Source organism: Sarcophilus harrisii, chromosome 5 (assembly GCF_902635505.1).
Source record: "Sarcophilus harrisii chromosome 5, mSarHar1.11, whole genome shotgun sequence".
NCBI lineage: Eukaryota > Metazoa > Chordata > Mammalia > Dasyuromorphia > Dasyuridae > Sarcophilus > Sarcophilus harrisii.
The window spans coordinates 252,118,829-252,140,275 of NC_045430.1; the positions used below are offsets into that span (position 1 = coordinate 252,118,829).

Below are 21,447 nucleotides of genomic sequence, written 5' to 3' on the forward strand. Positions count from 1 at the left end.
GACAAGAATTCAAGCAAGAGGCAAGGACAGCCTGAACTAAGGTGTAGGCTGGGCCCAAGCATAACAGCATTAACACGCCTGGTCCTTTCCATCCACTCACTCTTCATTGTCATTTTCTATGCCCTAGCCTCCAATTAGTGTGAACTGACAGGATGACACCTTAAATACTGATGCCACAGGCTTAGGACATGTCACTGTAGGATGGCATAACCAAGACTGTGCTACCAGAAGGCAAACAAGTCCTCCATGAAGGGCAAGAGGCCCCCTAACTGCACGGTATAAATGATGGCTTAGCCCTCCCCAATAGCTAAGGAAGGAAAGGAAGGGTCGATCCTCTTCAGGAGGAGGCCAAATACAGCTGCAACATTCTCCAATCAGAATAAAAACTGCAACTGGCAAGTATTTAACCAAAAACAATTTGTAATTGTACAATGTGTATTGTAAACATACAAAAGAACCTGAAGAATGTGAATTTGTGGTTTTCTCACAGGGATCCTTCTGTATTAACGGCCCCTCTAGCCAAGTCTGACACCACTGCTCTTGCAGTCAGGTGCACCATTGTGACAAGGATGCTGGGCCTGGAGTTAGAAAGATCAGAGTTCGAATGCAGCCTCAGACACTGGCCAGCGGTGTGAGCCTGGGGAAGTCACTTAACCTCAACCAGCCCAGCAGGGTTTTGGTGAGGTTTAAAAGAGATCACAGGGTAACACAGCACTTAGCAGGTACTTAATAATGCTAATGGTTTTCCTTCCCCCAAGAAAGATTTACAGAAAGTCAGAGATAAGAATGTATAATGTGGCTCAGCTGGGGAGAATGGTACACTGGGGGGGGGGGGGAGACAGGGCAGTCATGACAGTGAAAACAGCAGCAATTTAAGGAAGGATATATAGGAACAGTGAGGAATCAGTGAGCATTAAAAGCCTACTGTGCGCCCAGGCCCTCAAAAAGCACCTGAGATGCCAAGAAAAGCCAAAGCTGCTCTCAAGGAGCCCACAGGGTAATGGAGAAAGACAGCATGCTTACAAGGAGGTGCAAGCCAGATCTTTGTGACAACCACGACAGCAGTAGGTAGCACTGCCAGACCCGAAGGTCTGCAGGAGACTAGCTATAGGGGCCAATTCTGGCCTTATTTTACAGAGGAGAAAACGGGCCTGGCGAGGCTGGGTGACTTGCCTGGGGCGGTACTGCTGTAAGGCGCTCTGGCTGTCTCTCTACAAGTGGGCAGCCTTCTCAAACCCTGACCTCGGGTCAGCCCTTCACGTCCATCCCTCCATGTGTTTCTAAAATGGCAAAGGGTGGAAGGGGATGAGGGAGTGAGGGAGAGAGGGGGAGAGGGGTGAGCTCACAAATTCCAAATCCTTTAAGAGACAAGGGCACGGGTGGGACATTCCCTCTGGGAAGTTCTCCCTGCATGAGGAATTCAGGGCACAGCTGAATATGGTGGCTGTCTGCACTATAAATCCTGCCAATATATTCAAGGAAGCCAGATACTTAGAAAGGGGAGGTTTCTCTAGGATTTAACTGGTCTTTAAACGTGTGGTGTGTGGGTGAAAAAGGAGTCACCACAGGAAGGAACAATGTGGATGCCTGGAGTCTTCTCCAGGAGGAAGGGCTGCCCTTCTTCCTATGGGGACGCCCTGTCTCACACACAGTTGAGACCAAGGAAGAAGCAGAAGGATCTGTGATCCGGATGGCTGGGGCTGCCTGGGCCATCCCCAGTTTACTCCCCAACTCTCCCTGCCTAGCACAGCTATGGACAGGACCGGCCTCAGGACAGCACATGGAGCCAGAGCCCTCACAACAATCCAATACTGCTCCCGGAGGGCACTCTGTGGCAGGTTGTGTGCAAGAGGAAACAGTTTATTTTCCATAGGGTGAGACTGAGGACCATGTAGAAGTCCTACATTTTACCTGTAGAAGGAAGGAATCTCCATTGTCATACAATCAACCAGTTGCCATCATCCAATTTACATTTCAGGATCTCCAAGCAGGAGAGTGTTCTCCCCTTTCTTCCCCCCACCTCTCAGGCAGTCCATTTTGTTCTGCACAGAGGAGAAAACAGGCCTGGCGAGGCTGGGTGACTTGCCTGGGGTGGTACTGCTGTAAGCCGCTCTGGCTGCCTCTCTCCAAGTGGGCAGCCTTCTCAAACTCTGACCTCGGGCCAGCCCTTCACCCATCACACCCATCCCTCCATGTAGAAGTAAGGAGGAGACCCATTCAGGCTCTTCCTACCATCAGACAGCTCCAAATGGAGAAGGGCCACACAAGCGATGAGCGCCTCTTCCCTGGCCACAGTCAAGCAGAGGCCGGGTCCTCAGACATGTGAGGATATGGGTGAGATGGCTGACCTGACTAACTCCAAAGCCAGAACTCAACGAGAGCCCTGACATGAGGCGGGCAGAGAGGGGGGCTGGAAGGCAGCTCCTTTGTTCTTTACTGAAGAATATTACTCCCCAGGAAACTAGCTGAAGGAACAGAAATTGGTACAATTGACCTTCATAAGTAAATAAAAGTCGGGGTTATCAGTAGATTTTGCTCCTGCTCTCACTTTCAAGAATGAAAAAGATTCTTTGAATAGAGGGAAGGCTTTCCAGATTAATATTTGTATCTGCTGGCCATCTAACGATTTCTCTAAAATAAGATGGCTCTGTGCCTTTCTTCTCAGCAGAATATAAATTGCCAATTGAGTCATCTGAGAGCAGCCAGGAAGGAGAGTGGCAGAACACCATACACCCCCCACTCCTGCCGCTGCCAAGTCTGGTCGGCTCTACCTCCATATCTCTCTCCCACCTAGAGCCACCAGCCCAGCTCAGGGTCTCTGCGCTATGATATCAGCCACCCTTCTGGTATCCCACAGCAACAGACAGGCTGCAATCTGCATCACTGAAAGGAACAAACACATTGATGCTATCCCACATCCATTGAGGACTGGAGCCCTTTCACAATGCAAATGTTTCACTGGTTATGAACAGATGCATTTCAGGAAGGCATGTCACATCCCATTCATGTAAGGCAACCATCTATGTATCAATGACCAAAGGTCATGCAAAGACTAAGAATCAAAAATGGAGTCTGACTCCATCTGCCATGAACCTGTCCCCTGCAGGACTCATTTCATCATGGTACATCTCTCTCCCAAGTCTCCCCTCCAATGGGAGCAACTCTAGAGTTGCACAAGAACAACTCTAATGCCACACTCAAGAAACGAAATGAGAGGAAGAATGGATCACTCCCGGTAAGGTTTGAGAAGCAGTCAGCATAAGGTGCATAAAAGGACTGAATCTTAAAGGAATAGGAAAAGGAAGGCAGGAGGAACCAAAAGAAAAAGAAATGGGCTCTCTCTTAGAATCCGAAGATTCCTTCCAAAGTCGACTCGAGGCCCACTTCTTGAAGCCATTCCAGGCCCAGATACATCCTGGACACTGAGTATTATCCCTAAGTGTACACATGTCTTAGAGGATGAAAAGATTCACACGAACAGTTACCAATGAGTCCAAATCTCTCCCTTTTCTCCATAACTACCGGATAAGCTATTTTAAAAAATAATTTCCTAAAACTGAAACTGCATCCACTTCCTGGCCATAATAAACAACTCACATCTATGGAGCAGTTATTCTGTGCCAGGCACCATGTCTGATACTGGAGATAAACAGACAAAAAAAACAGAAAAAGGCCCTGCTCTCCAGGGGCTCACATTCTGTGACAGGGAGACAACAAATGATATAAACAGACCAAATATAAAACAAACACAAGGCAGTCAGGGAAGAGGGGCACCAGGGGGATTGCGATGAGGACACTGCCATGACTGAAGGTGGCGCCAAGGAGGGACATGCCAGGTGCAAGGAAAACCGGGCAAAAGTACAAGAACCAGAGGTCACCAAGACAGTGTACAGAGAGGAGACAGAACCGTTGGAAATCTGGAAAAGAATAACGACCAGCGAAGAAGCCCAAGAAAGAAGAGTTGGACAGAAAGGATGGAACCAAGGCAGTGAGAGGAAGACTGGCTGAAGGAACTGGGCATGTTTAGCTTGAATAAGAAAGGATGTCTCAAATGGCCATTACCAATCAGAGGGCTAGTTTTCTTTGGCTCCACAGGGCAAAAGCAGGAACAATAAATGCAAGTGTCAAAGAGGATGGTTTGGGTGGGAAGTCACCCAAAGTATTCTCTCAGGAGGATTGTGCAGAACAAAACGGACTGCCCGGGAGGTGGGGGGAAAAAAGGGGAGAACACTCTCCTGCTTGGAGATCCTGAAATGTAAACTGGATGACGGCAACTGGTTGATTATATGACAATGGAGATTCCTTCCTTCTACAGGTAAAATAAGATGATGCCCAAGATCCATTCTAATAAGAAGGCAGTGATTTGTGTAGCAGGATGAACTGGGGAGAGAACAGAGATAAAGGAGATCAATTCTTAGGCTGGTAGAATAATCCAGCAAGAGCCACAGGCCCTGTATTAGTAATGGATGGCAGGTGAAAGGAAGAAGCAGATGGAAGGGACTTCAGAGGAAAAACTGAACTTGGCTAATGACTGCAAGTGAGGAAATAAGGAAAAGGGAAAGTCAAGAATTTGTCTAAGTTATAAAAATTGGAAGACTCTTTTCAATAATGAGGTGAACCAGGCCAATTCCAACAGATATGTGATGTAAAGAGCCAATTGCGTTCAGAAAGAGACCTGTGGGGACTGAATGTGGATCACAACATAGTATTTTCACCTTTTTTGTTGTTGTTTGCTTCATTTTGTTTTCTCTCTCATTTTTTTTTTCTTTTTGATCTGATTTTTTTTTTTTTGTATAGCATGATATCTATGGAAATATATATAGAAGAACTATACTTTTAACCTATATTGAATTACTTGCTATCTAGGGAAGGAAGGCAAGGGGAAGGGAAGGAGAAAAATTTAGAACACAAGGCTTTTCAAGGGTGAATGTTGAAAACTATCTTTGTATGTATTTTGAAAATAAAAAGCTATTATTAAAAATTTTGAAAAACTAAAAAATTAAAAATAAATTAGTCCAAGTTAAAAAACACTGGAAGAATTGGCATCATCAACAGAAGAGGAAGTACATTTAAATAAATCTAAGGCTTTTGGGACAATGATGAATCTGAGATTTTGGTGGGACATTCTTGTAATTAGGAATTATAGATCATCTATTACCCTTGAGTACAAAACTACTGTACAGGAAAAATAGGAATCATTATTATTTTGCAACACCTTAAAGCAGAAATCCCCCCGCTATCTTATAGCCTAATAGTAGAAAATAATCAGAAATAAAATATAATAAATTATGGAAGGATGCAATAACACAAATGATCTCATCTGCTATTTTAACAAATATGTATTGTCCTTGGGAAAGAGGCATTTACAGTCTGATTGAAATGGCTACCTCAACCTATGATTTTATCTAAAAGGACTTTTTCCCCAGCTCTATAAGTATTTGTCCCCTCCCCTTGTTTTTCTCAATAAACCCTGTCAGCCTCATGGCAGTATTTCTCCAGAAGTCCTCTGTTTCTCCTTTGAAAAATACTCCTTTTTTTTTTCTGCCCCCTCTCTTGTTGATCCTAAATTATTGTACACTCTTAAGGGGGCGTGTAAAATTCTAAAAACTAAACTTGTTCCCCAAAAAGCCAAAGCTGCTATTCCATAAGTATGCTCAGCTGGCTAATGATTTCTCTAGAGTTTTCATCTGGGTTTTCTATTTTGGACCCACAGCCATGAAACCTTTGCTATTATAACCCATCAGCCTCTCCTAACAGGTTCTATTCTTCTCAGTGAAGAGAATTCCCTGATGGGACTCTCTTCCAGTTCTTCCAAAAGTGGCAGGAGACAAAGTGTCCAAATCTCTCTAATTTCCCCTATGGACAAAAGCATGCAAGTTTAAGAAGCACAACTGACTTTTATTTGAAGGCTAAAATCTAGGTCTATAGAAGAGGAAAAAAAAGGAACATTTTTTAAAATACTTATTAGGACTTAGACCATGACTAGGGCCCCCACTGAACGGCTTTCTGCTCCTGGTCTATGGTAACCCCACTTTACTCCCTCCCTCACTTGCACCCCGAAGCTGATTCCGGGCCATCACCCCTGCACTGGCTATGTTATCCTCCCCACCCCATCCTGACCTGTGAGTCACCAGTTAACTATTCCCAGTCTTCTCCTAACTTCCTTACCCCGTTATGGTACTGCTGATTGTGATGTGATAACCCCCAATCTTGGCTCACTGCCATTATCTGTCATCGTCACTTCAACATCCATGTTACCAAAATCATAAAACTGAACTGCACATCACAAAACTTAGAATAACCTCAAATGTATCTTTGCTGCTGCCAGGTAATTCTTCCTGGCTCACTAAGTAACACCTGTCCCACCACTCACCATGACAGTAACTCCATCAAATCTTTCCATTCCTCCACACATCTTTCACAGCTTCCTCTCTCCTCTTTCTCAGCTGAGAGTCTGCCCTCTTATTTCACAGGAAAAAATCTGAGACCATTCACTGAGAGGGCCATTCACTCCTCTTCTCCCTTTCTTGTTGCACATCAGCCACACACCTCCTGCCACAATTCTACCTTGACCCTTTCTCACATGAAGGGGGAGCGGAGGGGGAAGAACTGCTCTTTGTCAAGGCAAACTCCTCTCCATGCACAAAGTGGTCCTGGTCCATCTCATCTTCTAGTTTCTCAATTTTCTCGTTTATCATCAATCTTGCCTCTTCCCTACTGCCCACAAGCATTCTCCTTAACCCATCTTTAACGCTCACTTGATCCATCAGTGTCACTATATCGCCCCCTTTCCTGTGGTCAGTGGCTAACTCTTTGAGAAAGCTCTCTGCCATGGGGGTTTCTTGGCCAATAACTTTCTTAATTTTTTACAGGATGGTTTTTTGATCTCCTAATTCAACAAGATCTGCCTACAATCTCTTCACTGACAAATCAAATGGTCTTTCTCTTCAATCCTCTTCCCTCTTGTCAGCTTCAGACGCTGTTGATCACTGGATGTTCTCTCCCACCCATCTGACCATTCTTTCTCAGCCTCCTTTTCTACATCTTCCTCACTAACCTGCAAGATGCCGGGCACTCTTCCCTTCTCCATGCAAAGGATTTCACTTGGGGATCCCCTCAGCTCTCTGATGACCTTCAGTCTCCCATCTCCAAATTGGCTGTTGAACATTTTAGAGAGGATGCCCCACAGACATTATAATCAATCTCTCTCTCTCTTTTTAAATTTTATTAAAGCTTTTTATTTATAAAACATATGCATGGGTAATTTTTCAACACTGACCCTTGCAAAATTTTCTGTTCCAAATTTTTCTTTTTTTCTCCCCACCCCAGAAGGCAAGTAGTCCAATACATGTTAAATATGTTAAAATATATGTTAAATCCAATATATATATACATATATATACAGTTATCTTGTTGCACACACACATAAAAAATTGGATCTAGAAGGAAAAAACAACCTGAGAAAAAACAAAATGCAAGCAAATATCAACAGAAAGAATGAAAATGTTATGTTGTGGTCCACACTCAGTTCCCATGGTTCTCTCTCTGAGTGTAGATGGCTCTCTTCATCACTGAACAATCTGAACTGGTTTGAATCATTTCATTGTTGAAGAGAGTCAGAAACATCAATCTCCGTCTGAAATAGAGCCTCCAGTGCAAAGAGCAGCAAGCTAATCGTCAACCTCAGGCCCTCTATCTCCTGCTGCACTTGTGCACTGAGAGAAAAGGAAAGTTGACAGAGAATGGGACTTCTTTCTCCTTTGATCTGCTGCATCCTTTTCCTGCCTTACACCCCATCATTCAGTAGAAAGAAGGATAATGGAGCAAGACCTCCATCCGACAGGATGCCTCTCTTCTCATGATGCACTTCCCTCGGTCTGATCTCCAACCTTCACACTCTCCCTTCAATGAAGAACATTCTCTCACACTTGATCGCATCCTTCACATCCCAGTGTCTCGGAATCCCTACAGATTACTTTTCAAACTCCATTCCCTACCTGCAATACCCAATTCCTCATTCCCATCTCCCCCCATCAAACACCACCCAGATCTTCCATCATGCCCTCTGGTATGCCTGTTTCCTAGGAAACAAACTCCCTTCATCCTTAATCTTTTCCTCTCCCAATTCTTACATCTATTACCTCTTACTGAATGACACAGCCTCTCTGGCCACCCATTCCAGTCCAGGCTAAACCTTCACTCATTCTCCTTAGCTCATTTGTCAGGTGGGGGAATCGGAATACTCCATACTGGCACTGCCACTATCAGCTTCTCCCAGAGCTTCTATCACTCAGTAATCTCTCTTCCATTCAAGTTCACACTACTCTTTTCTACTATCCAATCAAAATCCTAATAGCTGTTGCCTACAGACCTCTAGGTCACTCTTTTGCCTCCCTCAATGAGCTGAGTACAGGGTTAACGATTTTTCCCTCCTACCCAATTCCTGCCCTTTCACTAAGAGTCTCCAGTATATATACCGACTCCCCTTCAAACACTCTAACCACTCAGTTCCTCTACTTACTCACTTCTCATGAACTACTCCATCCCTCCTGACTCCAACACAAATATGCTAATACCCCTGATCTTGCCAATACCCATAAATGTAACCCCTGCATGTCTGGAAATTCCCCAACTCCCTTATCCAACCAAATTTATAGGATTTTCACCTCTCTTTTTGCCTTTCCGTACAAAAACCTAAAGTTCACTACACTTTACCCCTCGATTCTCTCCTTGGCCATTTACCTGCATTAGATGCTCTCTCTTCTTTTTCCATCTTAACTTCTTCGTGAAGCAATTCAACTCAACCCTGTCCTCTTTTCTTAAATCCTTTCTCCTTCATGTCACAATTAAGCCTCAGCCTTACATCACTCCCACACCCAGTCTTCACTGTTAATACATGTGTTCCTGAAAGAAGGTGGACAAAATCAGAATTCCAATTAGATTGGAAAACATGTCTTTCCAAAGCCTACCGAGTAAAAGAAGCTGGAGCTTAGAGTAGTGCACAAAGTAAGTCCCTTCATCACCAAACGAAACCATTTTATGAGACTTGGCAATAAGACAAACTGGGAAAGGAGTCTCAATGAGGGAGTGCTGGAGGCTGTAGCAGCAGTAGGTCCAAGATTCTCCAGAAGTGACTCTGAAAGAACATTTGATCCTGACTTCAGAGGAAATAACATGACTACTTGACTTTCTTTTTTACAGATCCCAGAAGTTCTCTGAGATGGGGGACACTGATCCTAAGCTATTTCCTTATAGACTTAAAATGGAACTGTGATGAACTACTACTCCAGTTACAAAGCATATACCTTTTTCTTTAAATTAAACTTTTCTGATTGCTTTATTAGTTGCAAACTAGAGATTGAAATAATGATGCCATCAAAATAAATAAAATCTAAATCAAACTATTATTTCAGGAATCCTCTGATGGAACAACACTTAGAAGATAGTGCACCTAGTCAGTGCATTCAATCTCAAGAAAATCATTAAGCATCTAGGAAGAGGGAAGAAAGGAAGAAGTTACTCCTTTGGTCCATTCGTGCTGCAGAATTCCATCTGTCTTTCCATCCTCTTTCCATCCATCCAACCAATCTGGTTGCTGCTCATGACTCCTCACTTTTGAACCTCACTCAGCAGTTTCCACATTTATTTGCATGTGCTCTCATCTGCCTTCTCTCTCCATTGATGAAATCCTCTTTCTCCAAGCCCCAGCAATTCCTACTTCAATGAAGTCTGTCTTGAGCCTTCCAAGTGTACCCATCTCCTCCAACAGTGCTCTAGAGGGTTTCTCCTTCGCAACTTAATCTCTCCCTAGGAGAGAGAAGAGCTGCTCTCCTGAATTGTCAACACTTGCAAAACAGGGGCAGGACCCAGCGTCTGGTCTGTGGCAGGCACAGACAACATATTCTGATCCTGATACATCTGATTTCAATGTGGGTGTGCACAAAGATAACGGCCGGCTCACTTTTCGATTCAGGAGTAACTACTCATCAACACAGGGCACAACCTAGAATAAGAGACTGAGCAGCCATCTTGTCTAAATCCATTATACACTAAGGAAACTGAGTCCAAAGGAACACCCAAGACCTGAAGTACTACGCTCCCATCTCAATGTAGTTGCCGAGCCCGGTAGGCAAGATGTCCCATAGTCCCCTCCGGCCCCCATCATGCTTGAAGCCATCTCAGGCCTCCCAAGATCCTCTGTCTCCATCCATCACATAGAACCTAACATGTCATCTCTGTTCTGCTAAAACATCACTGCAGTCTCAGAAGCCCAGACGGGTGATTTCCAGCACAAACCACAGACCCAGAGCCCCCCCAAGCAAAAAACAAGGACAAACTGTTTTTACTAATAATGACGCTATGTAATGCAATTTTACAAGGGATCTCAATTTTTATTTCCAGATAAACACAGAATTACTTACCCTAAGTTACTCTGTGGGAATCCCGGAGTTGGCAGGGACCTTGGAAGTGATACAGTTCAACCTACTTCATTTAATAATTACTTTTACAATATATCAAATCATAATCTTGCCTAATTGAATATCTCCAGTAATTGAGAATGCACTACCTAATGAAGAAGCATATTCTATTTTTGGAGAGCTTTATTAGGAAGCTAATTTTTAGTGAGTTAAAACCTACCCCTCCTCCTGACCTCTAACCACAGATGGACATACTTCTAGCCTCTGAAAATTAACTTGACAGACTAAAACACTGGGTCAAATTTAATAAGATAAAATAAGATAAAAAAGATGATGGAAGGTTTTATAATTAGATTTTAAAAATCTGATATAAGGTAGGGGAAGTAGGTTAACTAATATTTACCTGGAAAAGATTTAGTAGACTTGTATCCATTAAAGATGAATCCAGGTATAATACAGCAACCAATCCAAATCACTATTGTTCAGAGAAATGCAAATTAAGACAACTCTGAGATATCACTACACACCTGTCAGATTGGCCAAGATTGCAGGAAAAGATAATGAAGAATGTCGGAGGGGATGTGGGAAAAGTGGTACACTAATATATTGTTGGTGGAGTTGTGAACGGATACAACTATCCTGGAGAGCAATTTGGAACTATGATCAAAAAGTTATCAAACTGTGCATCCCCTTTGATCCAGCAGTGTTTCTACTGGGCACATATTTAAAAAAGATCTTAAAGGATGGAAAGGGACCCACATGTGCACAACTGTTTGTGGCAGCCCTTTTTGTAGAGGGAAGGAACTGGAAACTGAGTGGATGGATGCCCATCAACTAGAGAATGGCTGAGTAAGTTATGGTGAATGAATGTTTATGGAATATTATTGTTCTGTAAGAAATGACCAGCAGGATGATTTCAGAGAGGCCTAGAGACACTTACAGGAACTCATGCTCAGTGAAATGAGCAGAACTAGGAGATCACTGTACATGGCAACAACAAGATTATATGATAATCAATTATGATGGACATGGCTCTCTTCAACAATGAGATGATTCAAACCAATTCCAATTGTTCAGTGATGAAGAGCCATTTACACCCAGAAAGAGGACTATGGGAACTGAATGCAGACCACAACATAGCATTTTCACGCTTTCTGTTGATGTTTGTTTGCATTTTGTTTTCCTTCTCAGGTTTTTTTTTTCCTAGATCCAATTTTTCTTGTGAAGCAAGTTAACTGTATAAATATGTATACATATATTGGATTTAACATATATATATATTTTTTAACATATTTAACATGTATTGGACTACCCGACATCTAGGGGAGGGGATGGAGGGAAGGAGGGGAAAATTTGGGACAACAAATTTTGCAGGGGTCAATGTTGAAAAATTATCTATGCATGTGTTTTGTAAATAAAAAGCTTTAATTAAAAAAAAAAAAAACACCAATACGGGAGCCAAAAAAGTTCATGCACTGTTGGGCAGCACTATCAGAGACAGCATCCACTAGGAATAAAAGGTGATAGTTCTGCTCTGCTTTGGTGACATCACATCCAGAGCATTCCATTCAGCTCTGATAGTATTTCAGGAACAACATAGATAAGCTAAAGCAGAGATTTTTTATTTCTTTGTGTCATAGACTCTTTTGCTGATCTGGTATAGACTCCTCAGAATAACGTCGGATGTATAAACATACAGGATTACAAAGGAAACAAATTATTTAAAATTCAGTTACCAAATTATTTTCCTAAATTAGTTCATAGACCCCAGAGGCATATCAAAGGAGGACAGCTAGAATGCTCACATGGAGGGAACACTATAAGAAGGTCAAATGAAGGTGCTGATGAGAGAAAAAAAAATTCAGGGGAGTGGGAGTATAATAGCTTCCTTCAATTATATGAATGGCAGTCCCGTAGAAGAGGTGATAAACATTTCCCGCTAGGCCTCGGAGGGTAAAACTAGGAGAAATGGATGGGAAGTCAAAGAGAAGCATATTCAGTCTTAATGTTGGAGAAGACTTGGCAATTAGCGTTTTCTGAAATAGGAATTAAGAGCCTCAAGAAATTGTCATTCAGTTGTTTCAGTCATATCTCACTCTGTGATTCCATTTGGGGTTTTCTTGGCAAAAATACTAAGGTGGTTTGCCAATTCCTTCTCCAACTCATTTTATAAATGAGGAAACTTAGGCAGACAGGGTAAAGTAACTTGTCCAGAGTCACACAGCTAATGCATGTCTGAAACCGGATTTGAACTCACAAAGATGAGCCTTCCTGACTCCAAGAAGACATATGGCATCATCACTATCTTACAATTGAGAAAAAATTGATCTTGGTTATGTTAACTGTTTTGATCAGCTAGTAAACGGCATGTTGTTCTCTCCCACGGAAATTACCAGTTTCTCTAAGAGCCTCCTCCCCCCACTCCCCTTCCTCTCTCTGTCTCTGTTTCTCTCTCCCTTTCTCATAAAGATCATTCAGATTAACAGAACACAAGTTGTAAAAAGCAACACTCTTCCTCCATTATCAACCTCAATAGAGCAATTGCCTAGCTGCCCCAAAACCCATGATAGCTGATCATCAGAATATGACTTCAGGAACTGCTGGGAAGTTGGCTGACTTTCATCTTAGACATGAAATCTGAATGGGATAGGGGACAGGGATAAAGGGATCATGTACTAGATTTATGGGAAGAGGATCTGGCTTTAAATCCTACCTTGGGGCACCTTAACCCCAAATTACCTTGCCTCTCATTTGAAGAAGGGAAACTGCCTCAAATGACAGACCTTTATACTCCATTGAGGAAGGAACACTTCCATAAGAGGCAGCAGCCTCTTGCTAACAAGCCAGCCAACTCCTGAAAAGGGGTGGGGTGGACCATGCATACAGTTTACCCACATTTACTCTACTGGAATAAAGGGGGGGAGGAGTAGGCCAAGTTGGGCAAGTTAGGTCAGTAAGGAAAACTGAATTAAAATAGCAATTCTTCATCTGCAAAATTCCAGGCTGGCAGAAGTAAAATCTATGCACTATCCAACTACTTGTTCCAGCAAAATCCAAAAAGAAGCCAAAAGAAAGCCAAAAGAAAATTTCACATTTCAAAATGTGAAATACTGGTATCCTTAGAAATACATACACACACACACCCTATGCAAAAATCTGATCACTTGTTCTGAAGGAAAAAAGTTGCTTCATAAACTATAGATTCCCTTTCTAAATGCAAACATGTGCCCCTATCAAAAAGACTGAACACTAGCTAAATGAAAAAAGTCATCTTAAGTATGAGTGCTGTTTACAAATCTATCATAATAGAACATTTGCTTCTAATAGGATGCCTTCACTAAAAAACAAAAAACATATCAGTATCCATGAATAAGTGATAATGTGTTGACTATGACAATATATTTGAATTTCCAAGATAACCTGTCTTGGGAGCAGGGTGATTCATGAATTGACCTATTATCAAAGGACAGTGCCTATGCTTAAGTTAAGCAACAACTTTTCTTTACAAATATAAAAAACCTCAAATCATTTGTTAATTTTTTCTTCTCTATTGCAAAAATCATAGTTTGGGAGTGATTATACAATATGCCCCATTTAAAAGTAATGCTTTTCTCCCTTCCTATTAGACTTGGATTTCTGAAACCTACACAGTTTTTGTAATGCTCACAATTCAACTCTTTTCTAGCATATCACAAGCTCCCATGAAATAAAGGAGATCCCTTAAATACAGTGATAGTAAGTAATTATCTTAGGTCCAAAGAAAACAATTTCTATCAGCCACTAACTCTTTGCAAGGAATATTAAAGTCTAACATAGTTCAGGAAAGAGATACGTATAAGACCAATGCTAGCTACATAAATTCAAAAGGGAATGCAACACTGTCAACTGCTATATTGTCTTTATTTTTTCCCAGAAATTCTTTCCTGTTAAAATGACAGCATTCATCTCAGATCTCACCCAACAGGTTTTTCTCAGTTTCCTTTTAAGTAAGGACTGTGCAAGTGAAATCTTAAGATAAACCTAACTTACAACCAATGCTTTTAAGAACTAAATACTAAAAGAAAAAAAAGTGAACAGGAAGAACGAAAGGGAGGGGAGAAAGGAAGAGAGCTTGCTCATATTTTTGTTACACCTTCCAGGCAGCTTTACTAAATTGGACACTAAAATTATTCCTATAGTCATCACTGTCACCAAGTTCTGTGCTCTTCCTTTCTCCATCCCCTAAATAATGTGATGTATACTTTTAACTAGATCATTCATATACTTTTAAAGCAGATTAGGTTTGTGGCTAATTAAGTTCTCGAATAAAAATCAGCTTAGGCCCCAAGAGGAGTTCCCTAGGAGACACTTTTGTTCCATATCATTTCAGTTAGTACAGAGTTGAATCTTGTTGACATTAAGTGAATGATAAAAACAAAGTGAGCTAAACCAAGTGTTCTGGGTAACATTAGGCAAGAGGTAGCAAGGAGAGAGCCTCTGGTAGGCTCTGCTCCCTCCCTCTTTCTCAATTGTTCATTGACAGAATGAATAAAGAACAGTAATATTCTATTGATAAGAGTGAAAACAAAATAATTACTTCTATGCCTCAGGTTATAAAACGTTTCTATAACCTGGCTTTTTTTTCCCCAAATAAAGGGATGTACTTAAGTGGTTTATCATCAATAGCTCCTTACATTCCCTCCAACAAAGGAATTTTTAAAAATTGACACTCCAATTTTAATGCCTATTCCTAGATAGTTAGAGAGCTACAGCAAACCTACCTTAAAATACAGCATTTAAATGAAATGTTCTGCCATTGTCTAGTGCTGTTTTTCTTTCTTTAAACTCAAGACATATGGGAAAAGCCTTTCTAGATCTATTAGCCTTACCTATTATCGCAGGCAAATTATACATAGTTTGTATAGATTTCAGTTTCCTCTACACCAAAGGAACAGTATTAGATAAAATAGCTTTCCACCCAACCTCAGCTTTCCCCAAGCATACTAAATATTTGAGATAAGGTGTCCTTTTCTTCTGAAAAATTCATGCCACAAAACAAAATACTTTTTAAGACATAGTAGCTATGAACAAGTTTTCAACTATTGTACACCTTTAAACCATGAGAAATGTTTAAGCTGCTACAATGTAATGTTTGAAGCTTCCAGACAAAAGAGAACTTGTCTATCCATTCCAAACCCTTATAAAATGGTGAATAGCTGCATCATTGGGTAATGGCTCAGAGTATCCAACCAGCAACATTACAAAGACTTTCTAGGGCTAGTCCCAACTATCCCAGATATGGAGAAATAAACCCTTGAATGCTTTTAGGAGCTGGCAAGGAACAGCTCAAACCAATCTGGGTCTCAGCTGCTTCACAGCTCACAATATCCATGGAAAAGGCCCTGGAGAGGCAGCAGTGCCAGGGAAGCCAAACACCTGGATTCTTGTCCTTCTTCCCTCTTCCGCCCAAAGGAAGCTTAAGGGTCAGCTCATTCCTCTGGTTCTTTCCCTGGCACCTTGAGGAGAGAATGGCCGCAGCTATTTCCCCCAAGAGCCAACAGTAAAGACGGCAATTAAAGATGAGAAAGAGCAGGGGTAGGAGATGAGTGCCTAAGGATAGGCAACAGAATTTTGTAAATGTCCTGATAACAGCAGAAACAAGAAAGGAAAAAAAAAAAAAAAACATTTAATTTTACATCAAAGACCTAAATGGAAACTAACTCAACTCTCTCAGTGAGAAGTCCCAGATTTGAGCCTGAGTTTCTAGGTCCTCACTCATTGGCCATGGCTTCTAGGGAACACTGGAAAGACTCCTCTCAGTTCAAATCCAGCTTCAGCCACTTCCCAGATGGGTGGTCCTGGACAATTAACTTCCCAATGTTTGCCTCAGTTTCCTCATGTGTCAAATGAACCCGGGAAGGAAAGGGATGGCAAACCACTCTGGTATCTCCACCAAGAAAACCCCAAAGATGGTAATGAAGAGTTAGACGACCGGGAAACGCCCCAATCCCGCCTTGGCCACCCAGCTTGGAACAGTTCACAGTGCATCTGCGAGCTTCTGCTTTTTTTATCAGGCCCAAGAGGAATGGCAAACAACTCTCTAAAGGGCAAGGCTGTGCAAAAAAAAAAAAAAAAAAAAACACCTTTACATGCTTACATGCCATAATTTATTGTATAAACCCAGACTGATCTGCCCTGCAAGCCAGGACATTACCCTCTCCCCTCTCCTACATCACAGAACCCACAACTCATTTGGAGTTAATTAAGAGTTTGTTCTACTTATTGCCTTCCAGGAAATAAGGGAACAAAAAGCAAATGTTTACAATCTGCCTTCTTTCTGCTATTGTACAAGAGGAGTTACATTAGGAAAGCAAAGGTCCTAAGAAAGCAAATACAGCTGTTCAATGTACCACTTCAGATATTTCATGTCTTGATTATTTCTGCAAGAAAGTGAAATTGCCCATCATGTTCAATAAAGAAAAAAAGACAGAAAGACCTCGCCTCATCAAAAAGTGACTTTTCCACATTAGTAGACAACCTCACTTCCCTCATCAAATGCTGATGGAACAGACAATTAAAGCAATATTTACACCTCTAAGTTACATCTTTATCACTCTGTAGTGTGCATCTTCCAACACTTATTAAAGGTCCAGTACAATCTGAGTGGATCCCTAACAAATACATACAATTATACAAGGCACATTCAAAGGTTTTCTACATAACCTAGGGGTCTCAGAGAGCATAACAGATTCCAACATTTATAACATCAGATACTTAAAGCAATTTTAAGTCTCCTTCAATTTAGAACAATCTCAAAGTCATAGACCCAAATTTAAAATCAAGTTTCCTCATGTCAAAAAGTTTCAAAACAAAGTGTATGTACTTCAGTCCACATCCCTAAGCATGTCTTACAAAATGCCAGAGAATGGAAATAAAAAGGAATCCAGCTACAATCTGAGTCCATTAAGATGTTTATTCAGGCATCGACCAAAGAATAAAGCCACATGAAACAAAAAAAGTACATGTTCACAAGACCCTAAGGCCAGCATAAAATATACAGATTGCTAATGTACACAAACTAGCAATCTCATTCTATTTCAAAACTGGGGTGTTAAAAAACAGGATTCTGAGCTAACCTAACCTATTACTTCATTACTAGAAAAGCTGAAGAAACCTTTCAGGACTTTTACCAAATCCTGCCCATAACCATTAAAGTCACAAGTAAAGAAAGGATGCCAGAAGATGCTTCAAGGCGGCTAGAAAATAAGATAAAATAAAAATTCCTCTTACAAAACGAAGAGTCCACGAAACGCGGGTCTACGCGGCTATTTCGGAAAGACCTGTTTTGCTCGGGAGCCTGTTTTCTCTCGAGCCATTTCCCGCGGCGCCAGCCCCAGTCACGAAGGAGCCCCAATCACCGGGAGCACGAGGGTCGTCGTGCGGCTCGGGGCAGAACAGGTGTCTGCTTTTTCCCGGCCCCGCGCGGGCCCTTCTCCGCTCTGCCAGGGGCCCGGAGGCGGAATGGGGAGCGCAGGCACAGGTTCCCGGGAGGCGTTCGGGGAGCTCTTTCACAAGCGCTTCCAGGGGCGGAGAGGCAGCACGGACCCCTCCCAGGAGTTCCGCAAAGCGGAGGAGAAGCTGGAGCCAGCGCCGGGAGGAGCCCCCGGAGCCCCGAGCCTGCTGCGGGAGCGGCCCCCGGAGCGCGGCCCCGATCCCGCCGAAAGTCCCGGGAGGCGCCGCGGATCCGGCAGACAAAGATGGGGAGGGGGAAGGTCAGCGGTTAGGGCAGAGGCATCGAAGACCCTGGAAGAACCCAGATGGGGGATCCCCTAGATCTCTCCCCGAGACAGAGGCGGGGGAAAGTCGGGAAAACCGGGAGGCACCGGTGGAAGGGGGCGGCCGGACCAGAAACTGCCCAAGGAGGCGCTCGGGCACGGCGAGACCCCAGAGAAGGCAGAACCCCTGCTCCCGAGCCCCCCGCTTCCCCCCATCAGTCCGAGCCCCATCTCCCCCCAAACTTTTCCCGCCCGGCTGCCCGAGGGCGCACCAGGTTCCCAAGCCCGCAAGCGGGAGAGGAGGGGGTGCTTCTAGGACCGCCGCTCCAAGGCGCCCCAGGGAGCAGGGGCGCGTCCCCGGGGCCTCCCCGCACCCTCCTGAGCAGGGCCGGCGAGAAAGGAGCCCGCGGAGCCCCGCGCGGGCCACACCCTCCACGCGACCAGCCCACGGCCTTTACCTTCATTTTCCATCGAAACCGCCCCGAGGTTGCTGCTGGCCACAAAGTCTCGGGGATCGGCGGCCGGCGGCCGGGGACTGGGGGCGGGCCCGGGAGGAGGACGGAGGGGGCAGGGCAGAGGGCTCACCCCGCGTCCCGAGGCTGCTCCCACCACCCCCTGCCGCGGCAGCATCTGCAAAAGAAACCGGGAGACAAGCGGCGCTGGCGTCGGGGCGGAGGCGACACTCGCGCCCACCCACTCCAAACACGCACACGCGCGCGCCGGCTGCTGCCTCCCGTCTCCCGCCCCCGCCGCGCCCCCCGGGGCTGCCGCTCCGAGGGGGGGGTCGCCCGCCCGCCCTCTCTGGGATGGAGAGGTTCCCTGGCGGATGAGAGGGCGGAGCACCGCGCCCACGAGACTCCTCCCGAACACGCGGGGGACTACCGCGCCGGCCGACGCCCCCATCCTCTCACCCCTCCCTTCCCCCTTTCCCAGCGCGCGCCCGGGGGCCCGCGTGCTCCTTCCTCGCTCCCGGCCCCCCTCCCGCCTGCGCGCGCACCCCGACACTCACCCGCGGAGAGAGACTCGAAGAAGGCGGCAGGCGGGGCGGCCGGGTGGGGAGGGGGGGGGGAAGAAGAGGAACGCCCCGGGCTTCGAGAAGCGGAGCCGGCGTGACCGCGCGTGCGCGCGCTCCCGCGCGAGGGGAGGGAGGAAGGCGGAGGAGGAGGTGCTCCGCTCACGTTCGCCGCGCGCCCGCGACTAGAACCCGCCCCTGGGCCCAGGCTCCGCCCCTTGCCCCAAGCCCCGCCTCTCCGGCCTCCTCAGCGCCTCCCTGGACCTCTGACTCGCTCGAGCCGAGACAAGCTTCCCACTTCCGCCACCGGGACAGGGATGGGCGGGCCTAACGACGGAAGTGACGTGAAGGGGCTGAGGGTCCCGAGCTTGACCTTTTGGTACTTCGCCTTTCTTCCCCTTCTCTTCCTCCTCCTGCTGATCCCGGCCCACGGCCCCTGCGAAGTCCGACATAGTCCCGGGCTCGCTCGGCTCCGGCTGCCCCGTACCTCCGCGGGCCTCGGCGAGCATCCCCCGCCGCCGCTTCCTCTGTCAGGGTCCCCTGGCCACGTGCGCCCTCCCCCGGCCGCTCTTCTGGGCCAGGCCCCGCGGGCCCGTCGTATTCGTGACCTTGGAGGGCTTCCTACCCAACGCCCCGAAGTCGTTGGCGCCCACGTCCGCCATGGGAGGGGAGGGGATATATACGTCCCTCCTAAGCCTGGACTGGGGGCTCCTCCCCCCTCGCTGGGTCTCCGGAAAAGCCCCTCTATCCCTGCACGGCTCCCGAGGCATCCTCCGTCACGCTCGCTAGAAGGGTCCCGTTAGCGCGAGTGGACGAGGGCAGCCGTGGCGTTCCGCGCCAAACTACGGACGGGTGACCTCGCTTTCCCGGGCCAAGAGAGGTCGTTCCTCAAGGGCAGGAGGAGAACGGAAGCGACTGTGTTGGGACGACCTTGGCCTCCCGCGGGAGGGGGGGAGGGGGGGTGGTCCTGGGGACTAGCTCTGAGAAGGGTTTGTAACCCCACGGGCACCCGCGAGCGGCGCCTGCTGGTCTTTGTGGACAGAGGCGGGCCCTGCTTCCACAGGTGTGCCCCAGTACCTACTAGATGACTCGGCGCAGTCATTGCAGAAAACGAGTCCCTGAATTAGCCAGCTCTACCATCTTTAAAACGCGGTCTGAAAGAAATCCATTTACAGGAAACGTTCACTAATATACTACATAAAAGCAAAGTTCCAGCTTCAGCATTTGAAGAAACAAATCCTTTGACAACTGGACTTAAGATACAAAGTAAAGGCCCCAAGACAAAAAAGCTTATTTAAGTTGGTTAGACCTCAGCGTGGTAGTGAAACGGTGCGACCTGATTGACTTGCATCGATCATAAGGACCATTCTCTCCACTGCCTTGGGGCCACTGAGCACCTTAGGTCAGGTAGCTTCTCACAAATTCAGAAGTGATTCAGGAAGGGTCAAGTAGGAACGGCTCAGCCCAGACTAACTTTCAGTAATGCGCTCGTACCGTCATTTTTAAACACTTATTTTAAAATAAGCTTTAATGCCGATTCTTCAGTGAAGTATATAGGAGCACGAACTAGGACTAAAGTGTTTCACCTTCCCACATCTTTTACTATAAAACTGGTCAAGCTGACTCGAGTTAGATTGATTTCTGTCAAAGAAGAGTGAAACGTGTGCATAATACAATTCACCTCCATCAATCTAATCTTCTAAGAATTCCTTCCATCCTCAATTAACTTTGAAACATCGACCTGCAGGATGAAGGATTTCACATGCAAGTAGTTTCTTATAAGGACTTTTAGCATATGAGGGAGACATTTAGGGGAGAAATTGATAAATGTCAGTTCTGCACTTTTAGTTAAATTAGAGTAACTGGTATTTCATTATTCTACATGGTAAAAGAACATGTTTTTAAAATTAACCTGGGGAAGTGGTGCTGTTAAGCATTTTGAATAAAAAGAGGATTTTTTAGAATTGTTTATATGCCAGCTAGAAATTAATCTTAGCAGCAGGTCACCAAAAAGAAATTTGTCCCTAGAAGCAGCTACACCCAAAGAAAGAACACTGGGAAATGAGTGTAAACTGTTTGCATTTTTGTTTTTCTTCCCGGGTTATTTTTACCTTCTGAATCCAATTCTTCCTGTGCAACAAGAGAACTGTTCGGTTCTGCACACATATATTGTATCTAGGATATATTGTGACATATTTAACATGTATAGGACTGCTTGCCATCTAGGGGAGGGGAGGAGGGAGGGGAAAAGTCTGAACGGAAG

General features: G+C 44.9%; 1 protein-coding gene across 6 annotated transcripts in view; it reads right to left on the bottom strand.

Annotated features, from left to right (window-relative positions):
- Positions 1 to 21,447, bottom strand: part of ATP2C1 (ATPase secretory pathway Ca2+ transporting 1) — a 156,700-nt gene that overhangs the window by 87,271 nt on the left and 47,982 nt on the right. Inside the window, exons 1-3 of one of the 6 annotated variants that reach the window (XM_031940209.1) lie at positions 19,182 to 19,261; positions 18,631 to 18,802; positions 17,688 to 18,200 (exon numbers count right to left, since the gene is read on the bottom strand). The exons of 3 other annotated variants lie outside the window; for them this stretch is intronic. Coding sequence is in view for 1 of the 3 variants with exons in the window: in XM_031940208.1 (XP_031796068.1) it covers positions 18,631 to 18,636 (6 nt within the window). In the remaining 2 variants the exon portion in view is untranslated. Of the gene's footprint in view, positions 1 to 17,687; positions 18,201 to 18,630; positions 18,803 to 19,181; positions 19,316 to 21,447 lie in introns of those variants that run through there. 2 more of the 6 variants (XM_031940208.1, XM_031940211.1) reach the window with 2 other exon arrangements.